This window comes from Bos grunniens, chromosome 3 (genome assembly GCF_055505025.1).
Source record: "Bos grunniens cultivar Pamir isolate PY7600 chromosome 3, Bosgru_T2T1.0, whole genome shotgun sequence".
Lineage (NCBI taxonomy): Eukaryota > Metazoa > Chordata > Mammalia > Artiodactyla > Bovidae > Bos > Bos grunniens.
The window spans coordinates 37,918,801-37,934,439 of record NC_141167.1 but is presented as its reverse complement, the minus strand read 5'-3'; the positions used below and the strand labels follow the sequence as shown (position 1 = coordinate 37,934,439).

Below are 15,639 nucleotides of genomic sequence, written 5' to 3'. Positions count from 1 at the left end.
TAAAATCTGATTCTAGAAGGAGGATCAGAAAAACATATTTTCTCCTATATTAACTTTGCCAGCACAGGCCTTGAAACTTGACAGCAGCATCTCAGGGACCCAAGATCAAAACAGCTTCTTCCTCCTTAAAGTGACTGGAAATGGAAGCGCTGCTCAAAATGGGTGGAGGTTAGGGACTCTCTCTCTCTCACACACACACACGTCTTCCAAATTTAAGTTTATCTTGGTGTTATGCAGACAGTGAAATGTTTCTTTTTTCATCTTTACTTAAATATAGAGAATCTGAAGTTTGAGAGTCAAGCTGTCAAACATTTAACATTTGCACGAGGCTGACATAAAACTGGAACTATTACCTAAATTTAAAATTGTGTGTTCAAAAAAGTGTCACTATTCTGGTTGACTTTAATAGGAAAATAGGAGTATAAATAAAGTATAAAATTGGGGAGGGGAATTGGGGACAGAAAGTTTCCACTTCTTATAAAGTTTGAAATCCAGCGCTGTAAGGAAAGGTGATGTGGCTCCATCTCCTAAGAAAAGATGGTGGGAATCCCGATCCTTATCAAATGTGCTTCTAAAGAGAGATCTACCTAGCTCACCTGGACATGGGTGGGAGAAGCAACCCAAGGACTGAGTCAAATGGGCTGTTGATTCTAGAAACTGGGAGAAACAAAGGGGGCCTACAGGGAGAGCACTTCTTTAAGTGCAAAAGATTATAGAAGATTGATTCATCATACTGTGAGAAATTGATTCTTATTAACATCTTAAATCCTTTTGATTAGGTCAAGGATACAGGACTTTTGCCATAAATTAAATCCTATGGGAACTGCCCACCTGCTGTAGTAGACAACTAGAAGAGTGGACATTAACACATGAAACAACAGTTTCCAGACACTGGACAACAGGCTGCACTGGATTTTAATGCCCAGTAGAAGGGAAACAAGGGAAGGGCTACAAGGGCCCCAGCTGACTGCCTGGAGGCAGTACCCAGGCTACAACCCAGGAAAGGGGAACCAAAGAGACTCCATGAGTAGCAGAGAGAGATCAAAGCTCAGGGAGGCCAGGGTGGGTGAGCTGTAAGGCAGAGAGCTGTTAGGAGGGAGCTGCGTGGAGGGCTACAGAGCCCTGCAGAGGGACCCCTAAAGTCTTGGTTGGAATATGAATCTGCACATGCATGAGAGGGAACGCTTCAAGGCCAGGAAAGAACCACGTGGAGTTCAGACACGGCTCTGGACAGTTTCAATCTGTCACAGTGGAAAGAACGCATAGTGTATAGGCATTGGGTAGAAATTTTAGAATAATGCCTTAATAGTGGGACAAAAAGAGCCCTAACAGTTGCATTAGACCTCCCTAAGAAAGCCTAAAAATGAGACTTAAAAGGACCAAACTAAGCACGAGTTAACATAATTGCACAACCGCACAGTCCACTGCTGTTTCAAGGAATGCAATGGAATCCATCTACAGCAATGTAGATTTTACAATACTTGGCATCCAATAAAAAATTACCAGGCATGCAAAGAAGCCAAAAGAGAAGACCCTTTCATAATCAGGAAAGCTAATTCAGTCAATAGAAAGAGCTCCAGGTATAGCAAAGATGGAATACTATAGTAGATAAGGCTCTTAACTACTATAGTCTTAAAGTATATTCACATATATAAAGCAGGGGCAAAGTACAGCCTACGGGCCAAATTTGGCTTATTTCCCGTGTGTGTAAATAAAGCTTTATTAGAACACAGCCAACTTGTTAATTTTTGTATTGTCCATTGCTGCTTCCATGCTATAATGGCAAAGTTGGGTAGTTATATATTTATTGTTTTTGGCTGTGCTGGGTCTTCATTGCAGCACAAGGGCCTTCTCCAGGTGCAGAGAGTGGGTGCTCCTCTTAGTTGGGGTGCCCAGGTTTTTATTGTGGTAGCTTCTCCCGTTGCGGAGCTTGGGCTCTAGTGCATAGGCTCAGTAGTTGTGGCACATGGGTTTAGTTGTCCCACAGCATGTGGGATCTTCCCAGACCAGGGAGTGAAGCCCATGTCCCCTGCATTGGCAGGCAGATTCTTAACCACTGGACCACGAGGGAAGTACTCAAAGTTGAGTAGTTATGACAAGGACTGCAAAGGCCTGACAAACCTAAAATATCAATATTACCTGGTTCTTCACATTAAGTTTGCTGACTTCCGATGTAGAGGAAAACATGAACATAAAGAGGGAAATGGAAAACATTTTAAAAGACCCAAATAAAATATTTTAAGATGGGACATATAAAATTTGAAAAGTATACCAGATGAAATTAACATGAAGGTGAATGGGACTTAGTCCCTGTTTTCAAAGAAGTTTGTCATCTGATGGGGGAGGCTGACTTCTTTGACAATGGATGGGTGTGAAGCAAGGGAAAAAAGGGAATGTGGCTAGGTTAGTAAAACAATAGTTTACAACTTCAAATTCTTGGAATGAAGGTACATACCAGGTTAAAATTCCTTGCGGAGGGCTGATGGTAATTGAAGTGCCTTGCCTGGTTCTGGAGGTGGGTGACAGGCGTACGGAGTTGGTATTACTCCCCATCCCAGGTATATTCCAGTGGCATGGTTGATGCTGGAAGCTTTGGTTTTAGCATTTTGATAACACAAGTTCTAGTTACTTAAGCTTACACCATTATAATCAGTTAAACACTCTGCTATCTGATTTGGGGCAACAATTCAGAACTAAGCCACCTTCAGAAAAAAAAAATTTTTTTTTCAAACGTCATTAATGATAGAAACCACTAATTTCCAGTACGTGTCAAATTTCAGACCACCTCCATAAATGGTATTGAAGGTTTATTGTTAATATTTATGTAGTACTTACTATGGGCTTCCCTGGTGACTCAGACAGTAAAGAATCTGCCTGTAGTGCAGGAGAACTGGATTCAATCCCTGGGTTGGGAAGATCCCCTAGAGAAGGGAAGGAATATCCACTCCAGGCACTAGATTTAAGAATTCTACTTGAATTTGGTTCACTGTAGTGCTGAGAATCCCCTCCACTCTCCCTTTCTAATTAAAGAACCTAACTTGGACAAGGTCACATGACTACGAAGTCAAGATTCAAACTCAGGCAGTGTGATGCTGAGATTCACCTTCTGGATTGCTATATCCTCTCCTTTGTAAAGCATCTCTTCTAATGCCTGATAACACACTGGCAATTAATATGAGATACCTATTAATGGATCCTAGATTATAATAGGACACTGGAAAAGTTTGTGAAAAGTTGATCCTTTTTCTATTAGGGAACAAAAGAGCTGATAAAAACACAATATTAGATGCAGGAATTAAACTTTTTCATATACAATTAAACTCCATTTACTCCTTGGCAACTATATTTATTTAGCATTTTTGGAAACATCTCATACACAAACATTCAGGAGTTTTATCTTTCCTGGTTTACTTCCCTCTCATGCTATTTCTAAATACTGATCATTACTACACTTAAATGGCCCAAATGATGAGGCTGTAACAATATATGTGGCTATGAGAGAACTACTCCTTTCACAAATTCACATCTTCATATTCTCTTAGCTTGTTGGTAAGTTCTGATGGGGAAAAAAAAAAGGTTTTAGGAAGGCAGTTATTTACTAGTCATGCAAGCAGAGACAGAATCAGTTATGAGAAGCACTAGTTATATCAATTCACTGCAAGGAGCATCAAGCACCACAATCCCTTTATCAAGAGACTTTTAGTAGCATGTCATAAAAGGGTAATGTGTAAAGAAACACAACAATGGTATATTACTTAAAAATGTCTATTTAATGGTCATTCCATCAAAATCAAGCAGAATCACATTTCAAAAGTATATATATATATTTTTAAGGTGCATTTTCAAGTTTTATTTGGGCTTTATTTCTTCTTAGATGCTTGAGGTGTTCTTGCAGATACAATTAACATAGGACGTTAGGTTCTGTTAGGTTCTCATGCACTGAAAGACAATTTCTAATAACACTGCGTATGTTGGGATACAATAAAAATTTCAAAAGCCATGTGTAATTTCAGAAAACTTAATACCAGTCATGAAAGACATTTTCAACATAAAATTTAGGCACTCTGTACTTCGGAATAGCCACAAAATATTCCAACAAGAGTTAATGCACTTTGTGATTACCTCTACTAAAAGATAATTCTCAATTAAAATCTATATTATTAAATAACATTTAAATTAGAGCCCATTATATTTATCATTATTGTGAACCATTTGCAGCACTGTGTTTTCATCAAATAATGCCACACTACTTCTATTGCTCATCCTGGTACTCATCTTTTGTGGTGCATTTTTTACAGAAGAACCTGTAACATTCACAGATAAGCATCTCCCCCCTTTTCCTGCTAACACCTGAAAAAGAAGGCCCTAACCAACTTGAAAAGTATTCTTGTATTTTCTGCTGTAGTTACTTTCTTAGCATGCACACTGCAGCACATGTGAGGCTCCCCGGAGACCAGAAAACATTCACCAAGGAGCCATGACTGATTCTGAGACTCAGTTCATTTGCTCAGTCACTCTGTGGCTAAGTGCATTGCTCTATCTACGCTCCTACTGACTGTGCTGCTACACTGACAGGTATGGAGACAAGGAGAGGGATGCTGAAATTTGTCACTCCACTTTGCACAATGCCAAGGCCATCCAGAACTGGGTTTACTTTAGTAAAAACTTGATGATCTCTGCAGTGGTTCTGGGACTTCCACCTCCTCATCTGAAGCCTGAGGGGTAGGAATGATGCCTGCCCACTGAGATGCCATTAACTCCAGATGAACTTCCAAGACTTGAGCATAACTTAGCATTGTTAGAATTCAGAACATGGATGCTAACTGTTTCTGCTGAGAAGAAGGTACATTTGCTCAGTGGTATGCAATTATGTAGCTAAGAAAACAATTAGAAAGCCGTTCAAAATTTTTAGATTACAGTCTGCAAATTGGCTCATCATAATCACCAATGACTAACTTATAAAGATCTATCCAGAGAAATGAATTCGAGACTTATTTGACGATAAGTCGTACAGAAAAGAGCACAGTAATTTCCCACAGGAGAATTTGCTTTTTCATCATGGGGATCACTGCTAAGTTAATTACACTGCTAATGTTTTCTGGCGTATTTGAAGAGACAATTAGCAGACGTAAATCAGGAGTGAGATGACAAGTTGCTTAACATTTGTTTCTGTTCATCGGATGTGATCTGGTTGCTGCTCAGCCTCCATATGAGTCAGGATGGGGAGAGAAGACCATAAGGAATGAGAGGTTGTTAACTTCCGTTTAAGCAAATATAATCAGAACCATTTACTACTAGTTGATAAACACTGATGTTAAATGCAAAATGCATAAGACTCAGCTGTTGGAAATTAACCTCAGCAAGAGATGAGAAATGCTGGGAAACATTATTGTTGACATGGGAAATTCATGTGAAACCCAGGCCATCCTTCCTGAGCAGAGAGGTTGGGACAGTAAGGATGGAGATGGGTTTTAGTTGAGGCTGGGTTTTATTCTTTCTCAAAACTTTGTTTTCCTGTGAATATTCTACAACCACATCTACCTTGTGATTGTGACCCAAGGCTCAGGATAGCACAGTTAAGACTACAGTCCCTCTCTGGCGTTTCAGAATGGCCACAGCTTCCTCATGTGTAACACCTTCCAGAGTCTCGCCATTAACAGCTAAAATCTGATCACCTCGCTTCAATCGGCCATCATCTGCAGCTGCTCCCTACAAATAAGAAACATTCCAATTTAACCAGGGTGAAACAATGAATATTCAAATAATATTAATATTATGGTGTGCATATTAAAAGAAAACTTTTAAAACTACCAATTAAAATGATTTCTAGGTAATGTTTTTAAATTAAGAAAACTAAGAAAAATATAGGATGTTATTTGACCTAAGGTCGAATAATAATTATAATTATGCATTGTTTACATAATATACTACTAGAAATGTCCTGACATTCACTTTTTTTTTTTTTTTAATACAAGTAGGACCTTATTTCAATGCTCAGTACTGAATGGAATCTGACTGTCATATCATGTCATCTTCATGAATATGTAGCATACAAAGGCAGAAGTGAATCTGGTGTTAGTTTTATTGCCAACACCATCATCATACAAGGTTCCATTATATTGAAAAGCTCTCAGCACTGTAGTGATCTATCAAAAGTGACTATAGCCTCTAAATGGGTGAACTGTATGGTATGTGAATTAGATCTCAATAAAACTGTCCTATATATAAATACACAGAAGTGGAGCATTTCTAAAATTTTACAATATCATATTCAAAACTGTCAGCTTTATCTTTGATCCACCTAAACAAGTTTCTAAATGATTACTTTCATTACATATTCAGTCATACAGGGCTCTTCAGCATGGCACAAAGCAAGTGAAACTTGGGCTTTTTTTCATTCTAAAGCTGAGGATCAAAAACATCATGATATTATTAGAAATACTTCAGATGAGTGAAGAAAGACAAGACATAGAAAATGATTCACAGGAAGCTTTCTCCATCTGCCAGGGTAATTTTGAGAATTCTTTGAAAAGTACATGCCAAAGGAGTACTCTACATGATTTTGAATTATGGGGAAATTAATCAAGGCATGCAGGCACCTGGTCCCTGATTGACTCCTGCAGAAGCCAAGCTAAGAGGCACTGACACTCCAGGAAACTGTGTCCCACAGTGTAGAGATCCTGACCTGGTAGAATTACCTAGAATTTCAAAGCGATGACAAGGGTGGAATTCCTGTATAAAGGTGTCATAAAGAAAACTCAAAACCAGGATTATACTGGGGGGAATATACCAAGATCTATTTGCACCTTTATTCATTTTTTTTTTCTTTTTAAGAAAGTGTGTATGGATAAATCTAACTTGATTTAAATAAATTTTACATGCTGAGATTTAAGGGCTTCAGTAAACTCTAATACCTGTGTAATTACTTTTTTAAAAAGCATATTAAGCTCTTCAAGTTTTCATTTTCACCAATGGAAAAAGGATGGTTTTTCAACTTTCTAGGATGTGTACACTGTTTCAGGTGTTGCTGTGTTTACTTGATAATTACACTGACCTGTATCTCCTCTGCTATTTTATCAGTGTGGTATCTATAGGCAAAACAAGGGAAGGAAGAAATAAATGGCTCACAGACTGACTTTGATCAAGCTAGGACACATGGCCTTACCCTTTTGCGGTGTCTCAGCTCGGTCGCTTCGCCTTCCCTGATGCTGTAAAATGGGCTCAAACAGCTACCTTTTGGCCTGTTCCAAAGTGTATGGCAAGTGTATGGTAAGTGTATGGCACAGGGTATCTGCACAATTGTGGTAGTATAATGAAATGAATGATGATCAAACTCATGTTTTCTGATTTCACAGGCTTCAAAAAAACTGCTCCCTCGATTTTCAGGGTTACTGAAGTCTTTAGGCCAATCTCATGTTGGTTTATGGTAAAATTAGGCTGTTGATGGGACTAAGACCAAAAGCTGGTTTTGATTTTGAAGTTTTCAATCAAACACCTGAAAGAAAACGGAAGGCCCTGACAGCCTGTTAATCAGACCGACTAAGCCTTGCAAATCCTATACGCCCTAAGAACCTGTAAGGCTTCCTACTTTTGGAGGGGGAAAAAAAAAGACCTAGATGGGCCAAATTAATTTCTTAGTTGAGCAAGAGAACTGTTAAAAGATGCACAGGACACCAAAAAGGTCACATAATAACCCACACCCTGTGGACATCCGAGATCCAGAAACCTGAATCAGAGATAAATATTTTATAGAACATATGTTCAGAGTTTAAAAAAAAAATAGAAAACATATAGCTATAGTTCTTAGAGCTTCAAGAGTCCTATGGAGGGAATCTTTAGCTTGGTGTCAAAATCTGTTGTAGAAAGAGTTCACTTTAAAAGAACTCTTTTGCTAGCTTTTATTTTATTGATTATAGAAAACTTTTATATTATGATATATTAGTTCACTCTGATAAATAAAAAAAGAGTCATCAAATTAAACCCTATCATAGGGAATTCCCTGGCGGTCCAGTGGTTAGGACTCTGTACTTTCATTGCTGGAGGCCCAGGTTCAATCCCTGATTGGGGAACTAAGCTTCCACAAACTTTGAGGTGTGGCCAAAAAATCAAATATATTATAATGAACTCCATGAAACTGTATGAATAGTAATAATGATAATCTGCACTAGAATCTTTTTTTACTGACACTGAATTAAGTAGGTTATAAGCTAGTACTGCTTTGCTGGTGGCTCAGAGGTTAAAGCGTCTGCCTGCAATGCAGGAGACCTGGGTTCGATCCCTGGGTCAGGAAGATCCCCTGGAGAAGGAAATGGCAACCCACTCCAGTATTCTTGCCTGGAGAATCCCATGGACGGAGGAGCCTGGTGGGCTACCATCCACGGGGTCGCTAAGAGCCGGACACGACTGAGCGACTACTTCACTTTCACTAAGCTAGTACTTGGGAACTTTTTTTTCTGTTCAGAGTTTTTTATTTCATGTGTGTCTCACTTTACCAAAAAGGTCCATTCCTTAAAATATGAAACATACCAAGGATCTTCAATATTTATTACAATGTTACTACTTATGTAGGTGCTTTCTAAATGATCACTTTCATTGAAAAGAGCACTCTGTGTGAGCTTCAGTCTGTTCATTATTCACACTAATCTTGTCCCCCTTGATTTGATAGTAGTTTCTTTTCAAAAATCTGCCAGCAATGCACGTCCTGGTGTTCTGAGAAACAGCACCTGACTCATTCCACAGTCTCCATGAACATGTAGACAGGGATAGATAGGCACAGACTGCTGAACTAGGCCCCAGGGCAAAAGACCTTAGAGCTAACCTGTCCTCTCTCTGGACGGTAGCCTGTGTCCTCACACGTAGGAAGTGAAGCCACTCAGTTGTGTCTGACTCTACAGTAGGAAGTGAAGCCATTCAGTCGTGTCTGACTCTTTGCGACCCCATGGACTGTAGCCTACCAGGTTCCTCTGTCCATGGGATTCTCCAGGCAAGAATACTGGAGTGGGTTGCCATTTACTTCTCCAGAGACAGGCAGGAAGGGAGCTGATGCTTACAGACATTCTGGAGGGACTTTACAGAGACAAAGGCAGGCAGGCAGAACTTGCTGAAAGGTGGGGGCTCACCGTGCAACCTTTCCATTGTCCTTATCTCCAGAGCTGGCTCTTTTAAATCCAACGTATAACAACCTGCTCAAAGAATCATGATCACAGCTACTTACAGTGTTATCTTAGGAAAAGGAGGGTCTATAGGTGGTTTATCCTCTTTGGGGATTATCAGTCGGGGACAGCACTGTTATCCAGAATGTTTCTTTTTTTAAATATTAAAAAAAAAAAATCTATTCCTTTTTTGGCCACACCGTGTGGAATGTGGGATCTTAGTTCCCCAATCAGGGATTGATTCCCCTGTGGTGGAAGTGCGGAGTCTTAACCACTGAACAATCAAGGAAGTCCCAGAATGTTTCTGATCTGCCTTCCTCTCCCTTTTTATCTATCACCAGCTGTGTGTTTGGGAATAACATGCCTCCTCAACAGACAATCTTGTGAGATGGCAGTAGGAGTGGAAATCTGCAGCTGCCTAACATGTTCCAAAAGCAAAAGCCAAAGGATTAAGACTTGTGTCAGATCACAGACCCAGTTAACAAGTGATAAGATCTGCACAGGTAAAAGCAAACTTGTATGTAGGGTATAGCATAGCTTTCTAGAAAGAGAAAGAATCTATCATATCTTTTTTGAGGGCCTTTATTTCTTTAGGAAAATAAAGCACTAGGAAGCAATTTGATCAATTAGTAAACAAATGACTGTGATAAAAGCACTGAAGAATAAAGTTGCAATATCAGTACTAAATACTTTTCAGAGATCTTAAAAGTTTATAATGAATTTAGATTCCAACTTTAAAAACGAAATTCACACCATGACCTGTGTATTAAGTAGGATGAATTGACTATTTAACTCCTGAAAAACACCATTATCCAGGCTTAGTCTAACACACTGGGCTGTCCTGTAAGTACTTGGCAGACTATTGGAAGAGAGAAAACCACCTTTAGCTAAAACAACCTGAGGTTTTGGTGATGGGCAGCCATTAATGCTGCACTGATCCCAGGCTTGTACAAAGCTTTATGCCATGGCCCTCTGCTATCTTTCTTTAGTAGAAAGTTAAATCTTTGTTCTAGCCAGAATAATACTTTCAAGGCCAAAGAACTTTTGCAGAGAGTGTGCCATGCTCCTTATACTGGTTGTTGAAAGAACACACTCTTTGAAATCTGTTAGCATCTACTTTTGTAAAAGGGTCCAAAGAATATTATACTTCTCGTGATTCCACTTTTATAAAAGAATTCTTCTTGCACTCGTGTGGTGCAGGAATTTTCTATACGATGAAAATGAAACAAGCATACATGCATGCATTCAGGTGTCAAGGTGAAGTAAAGCAAAACACTTAAAAAAAAATCTCACCTAAGTTTCATTAAAACAAAAAAAGTACAGTAAAAAGGAAAAAGATACCTTTGCAAATATAGTCTTGACATAAATTGGCAGGTCTCCATGGGGACTTCCAAAACCCCCTACAATACTAAACCCCAATCCTTCAGAGCCTTTCTCCAAAGTAATAATCTTAGGTGGAGGTGTTCTGAAAACACAATGCACGCTGTTTAATTCAAGAATAGATATTGAGAGGGAATTTCATTTGCATGGAAGAACACAGATTTGAGAGAGACTTTCATACTGCGAAACAATGAAGGTCAGTTTATCAAATCAAATTGTCAGCAGTCTAGAAACTTATTTTGAATTTCCTATATTATGCCAATATTCTGGATGTTTTAGAGGCTTCTCTTTCATAAAACCCACTGTTTTTAATTACAAAATAAAGTCATGATGCTGAAGTTGTCAAAGTACTCTTCTATTGGCTTAGGCTTTAACTTTTAAAATTACTGTTTAAAGCTGAACAGAAGTGTCTTTCCATCTGTGACGAATGTGTGTGGAGATGGAGAGGCAGGATATCATCTGAGCTTGCTGTACTCCACAGTCTGCAGGTGGACTTCTGAACAGGTGATGTCAGCCCAAGAGCTGAGGGATGGCTGCTCTTTTTCTGTCTGAACATCCTCACCACAAGTGATCCCCCTTTCACGGAGAGTGGGAAATCATTCTTCAAAACCCAATTCTAATCTTCCCTGGTGCCTTTGAAAGCATTCACCCCAAGCTTCTCTGTGCTCCCTTTGTACTTGGTCTACATTTCCATACAGCACTTGCCATACTGTACCATCATTCCTTAACCATCCTTCTCCTCTACCAGCCTAAAAACTCCTTAAGGCTCTGCCCTCTGAGTATTCCCAGCACGAAGCACTGTGCCTGTCACAACCTCGGGATCATGACTTTGTAAATGAGACCTGAAATCTAGAAGAGAGAAATCAAGGTGAAGCAAACCGGGTAAAGAACATTTGTTTCAAATGTATCATTTAGATTGCCAAAGCTTCGTCCAGTGTGGAAGTCATCTCTCTCAGAAACAACACAGCTAAAAATTAAATTACCTGTGTGGGTTCACAAGGAGTTACGCTTAACTAACGCCAGTTTCTTATTCCTGTATGTAGTTGTCAAAAGGGTAAAAACCTAAAGGAGTTCCAGCACCCTGGGTCCTGTTGTCTTATTTTGCAGGAGTTTGTCTGTGTATCCTGGCAGTATCACTTGTTTTGCAACAGCATGCTTGTCCGAGAGGCAGCACCATCTAATATAAATGCAGCCATTCGTGCGACATTTGCAAACTCAGAGAAATTTGCAAACCTGGGATGCGAGCAACCTCTGAATATGCTGTCTGCCTCAAACACTCTTCCTCTCCTCTGCCTTGATTTTGCCTGGCTTATTTTAAGCTTCATTTTCAGCTGCTTCCCACTGACACCGGCTGTTTGCTGATGTACCTACTGGTTGTTTACAGCAGGCATTTATAGTAATTTCTGAATGTCTATGCCATATGTATTATTAACTGTTTCCAATGACACTCCAGCTTTTTTCAATTATTCTAAAACTCAGCTTAGGCATTTAGTGCCAAGCACACTCCCTAGTTGAGCTGTCTCTCTTCCATGGTTTCAGAGGACCCTGTGCTTACTTCTCTCTTTCATTGAACTTGGTTCTCCAGCACTTACCAACTGTTTTATAACCATGGATTTATGGGTCTGTTTTTTTTTTTTTTTTTAATTCTCTGGCAGTTCCTTGAGAACTGGGGCAATGCCTTCGCCTATGTTTCTGAGTTTGAGTCCTCAGGACCCAGCACTTTTACAGTGTCTTAGGAAGGCACTCAATAAATACCTGCTGAAATAATGACATATTATCCCCTATGGCTGAATGGTAATGATGTCATGAATATGACTCTACCTCTCATCACTTTGTGGCCTTATAAGCACTCTCAGTAATAGCCCACTGGCTAGACATGAACTTGATTCATGTCTCTTCTTTTAAACACAGCCCCCATTTCCAAAGATACTGAGGTGGGAACCTTGAAGTCCAAAGCCATTGTTTTAGAGCTAGCCCCTGGGGCCCACCACATCCTTAGAGACCTTCATAACTGTGCCTATTCACAATTAGAGGCTGTTTTCTTGGGGAGAGGAGGAAACCAGCTCTACTCCTCCATTAACAACACTACATGGAGTTTGTTTCCATTTATCTCACAGTTTCAATTCATCTTATTAGTTTTAATACACTTTCATGTAGAAGACTAGTAAAAAAAATTAAAACCTCCAAATATTAACAGCGATCAGATTATAATGATCTTTAAATTCTTTTATGCTAGTGGTTCCCAGCCTGCTGGCAGCTGTGGGATCATAGCAAAGGACCCAGGGTCACAGGGCACCTCTGCAATTCCACAACACATTGAAGGGTGTTACGTGAACACTATTCTTCACACAAGGGTCCTGATTTTCTTTTTTAAATAAAGGGCCACTACGGCTTGAAAGTATTATACTTTCATGTATCTGTCCATTTTAATAGCAAGCATTCATTATTTTCATAATGAAAAGAAAGTAAAATGAGCCTAGTTCAATATTCTTAAGAAAAACAAACTCAAAGCTCTCATTTAAATTGATGAACAATCAGGAAAAAGTTGGGAATGGCTGTGATCATTAGATCCTTCCAATAAATCACTCAGATCAGTCCACAAACATTTATTGAGCCCTGGCTAGTGACCAGGCACTTGTGGAACTGGAGTAACTTCTGGGGCAGCATTTCTCAAAGTCTGCATCCCCAGCTTATCTGTGGCAACATTTCCCTGGAGAACCCAATGTTGACCACCTTCTCAAGCTCTCTGTGAATGGACCAGAAGAATTAGCATTTTAAAATATGCCTTTTAGATTATTTTTATGGATATTCTAGTTTGAGAAACACTGCTTTGATGAGCAACTTTAATTTCAGAGACAGGTTTTAGCAAAAAAAAATGGCAGCAAGTATGACAAGAAGAGTTAACCTCAGAACAAGATTTTAGCTTAGAAACTGAGGGCATGTGTTTCTCTGCATAATAAAGCAGGGTGAGCCTAGGCTATAAATCTGGGGTTTCTGGGTGGACAGGGCACATGCACAGTGGCCAGAGGCAGTGTGTGCAGGCCCGGTAGCAACAGTTCATGAAGAGCTCACATGATGGAACAAAGCCCTGGGAGAAGTGGAGCAAGCCTGGTGTTTTCTTGGAGGTTCTCCAGGAATCAGAAAATGTAACGTGCACTATCCATTCCTCTCCCTTAGGGGGCACACTCTACAATCTGGACAAGGTCCCACTGAGCTTTGCCACACACATAAGAGGCACTCTGCTTCTAGAATACTCACTCTGTGTCCTCCAGATGATGCTCGGCAGTGGGCAAACCAATGTGGTAGCCCGTAGACAGGTTCTCAAGCTGAGTTGCTATGGCACTTACATTGGTATCTGCTACAACCTATTGGGGGAAGTCAGAGCAGGACAACCCATTATAAGTCAGGGGAGAATTAAAGAAATCATACTCCATCCAACCATCAGTTCTCAGTCTTACCTTATCTAACCTATCTGTAGCATTTGACACAATGGGTTATTCTTTCTCTTAAACTGTTTTCCTCATTTGGATTCTATAATGTTACACTTCATTAGTTTCTTTCTACCTTCTGGCCATTCCTTCATAGCTCACAAAACTAACTCTCAGAGTGCCAGATTCACTCCTAGAGCTTCTTCTCTTTCCATCTCAACATCCTCTTAGATATCTTAGGGGATATCATATCACCTTCAGAAATTAAATATGTAATGATAATTCCTGAATCTGTACCTTCAACACCACCTCTTACTTAACTCTAGACCTACTTATCCAATCACCAATTTGACACCCCTAGCAGGATGCCCGGCAGGTATCTCAAACTAATCTGTCCAACCCTGAGCCACCCCCTGGCCCCCATGTCTGCTCCCTAGCCTTTCTTATCTCAGGTAATGCAACTGAATTCCTCCAGCCTTAGCAAATACCTTGGTGTCATCCTTGACCCCTCTTCCTTCTACAGCCCATTTTCAATCCTCATGCAACTGGTCTTTCTATAAAATCATCTCTTGCTCGGAGTTTTAAAAAAGCCTCCTCACTGGCCTCCTTGCTTCAGCCCCCGCCCCCTGCCCACTCAGTCCATAGCAGCTAGAATGTTTCTGTTAAAATATAGAGGATTAGTTCACTCTTCTGCTTAAAACTATCCAAAGGAAATCTGGACTTCCTTGGATAACATGCTGAAGTTCTTAGATGGTCTATGAGGTCATCGGTAGGTGACCTGCCCAGTTATGACTCCACTTTTGTCTCCAAACATTTTCTCCTGTGTTCGCTCTGCTTCTTGAACCCAGGTCTCCTGCACTGCAGGCAGTAAAGAATCCGCATGCAAGGTGGGAGACCTGGGTTCAATCCCTGGATTGGGAAGATTCCCTGGAGAAGGGAAAGGCTACCCACTCCAGTATTCTGGCCTGGAGAATTCCATGGACTGTATAGTCCATGGGGTCACAAAGAGTCGGACATGACTGAGCGACTTTCACTTTCACTCTGCTCCAGCCACACTGGCCTCCTGGCCTTTCCTCTAACGTGCCAGAGACATCTCCACCTTGGTGCTTTGCAACTGATGTTCATTTTGCCTGGAATTTCTGCATCCAGTATGTTCATGGCTAGCTCCTTCACTTCTCTCAGGTCTTTCAAATCACCTTCTTTGGCCACCGTATCTAAAATTCCCACACCAGTGTCCCAGCCCAACATTTTATATTGTTTAAAAAGAAACAACAGGCCTCCAGCACAGAAACAGATGCACAGATCAATGGAACAGAAGAGAGAGCCCAGAGATCAACCTACACACCTATAGCCAATTAATCTACGACAAAGGAGGCAAAACTATGCAATGGGGAAGACAGTATCTTTAACAGTGGTGTTGGGAAGACCAGACAAGTACATGTAAAAGAATGAAATTAGAATTTTTTTTTCATACCACATACAAACATAAATTCAGAATGGATTGAATGTAAAATTGGAAACTGTAAAACTCCTAGAAGAAAACATAAGCAGTATACTCTTTAATATAAATCTTAACAATAATTTTTTGAATCTGTCTCCTTAGGAAAAGGAAACAAAAGCAAAAATAAACAATGGAAAGTAATTAAAAAGTTTTTGCACAAAGAAGGAAACCATCGACA

The 15,639-nt window shown here is 40.0% G+C and overlaps 1 protein-coding gene across 9 annotated transcripts in view; it reads right to left on the bottom strand.

Annotated features, from left to right (window-relative positions):
- Window positions 1–3,749: 3,749 nt before the first annotated feature.
- Window positions 3,750–15,639, bottom strand: part of PATJ (PATJ crumbs cell polarity complex component) — a 389,086-nt gene continuing 377,196 nt past the window's right edge. For 4 of the 9 annotated variants that reach the window (XM_086394286.1, XM_086394289.1, XM_086394291.1 and 1 more), the window contains 3 exons: window positions 13,791–13,897; window positions 10,494–10,635; window positions 3,750–5,709 (listed from right to left, as the gene is read on the bottom strand). In XM_086394286.1, coding sequence (XP_086250412.1) covers window positions 5,563–5,709; window positions 10,494–10,635; window positions 13,791–13,897 — 396 coding nt within the window. In that variant the 3' untranslated portion in view covers window positions 3,750–5,562. Of the gene's footprint in view, window positions 5,710–10,493; window positions 10,636–10,705; window positions 11,382–13,790; window positions 13,898–15,639 lie in introns of those variants that run through there. The other 5 variants (XM_086394288.1, XM_086394290.1, XM_086394293.1 and 2 more) reach the window with 3 other exon arrangements.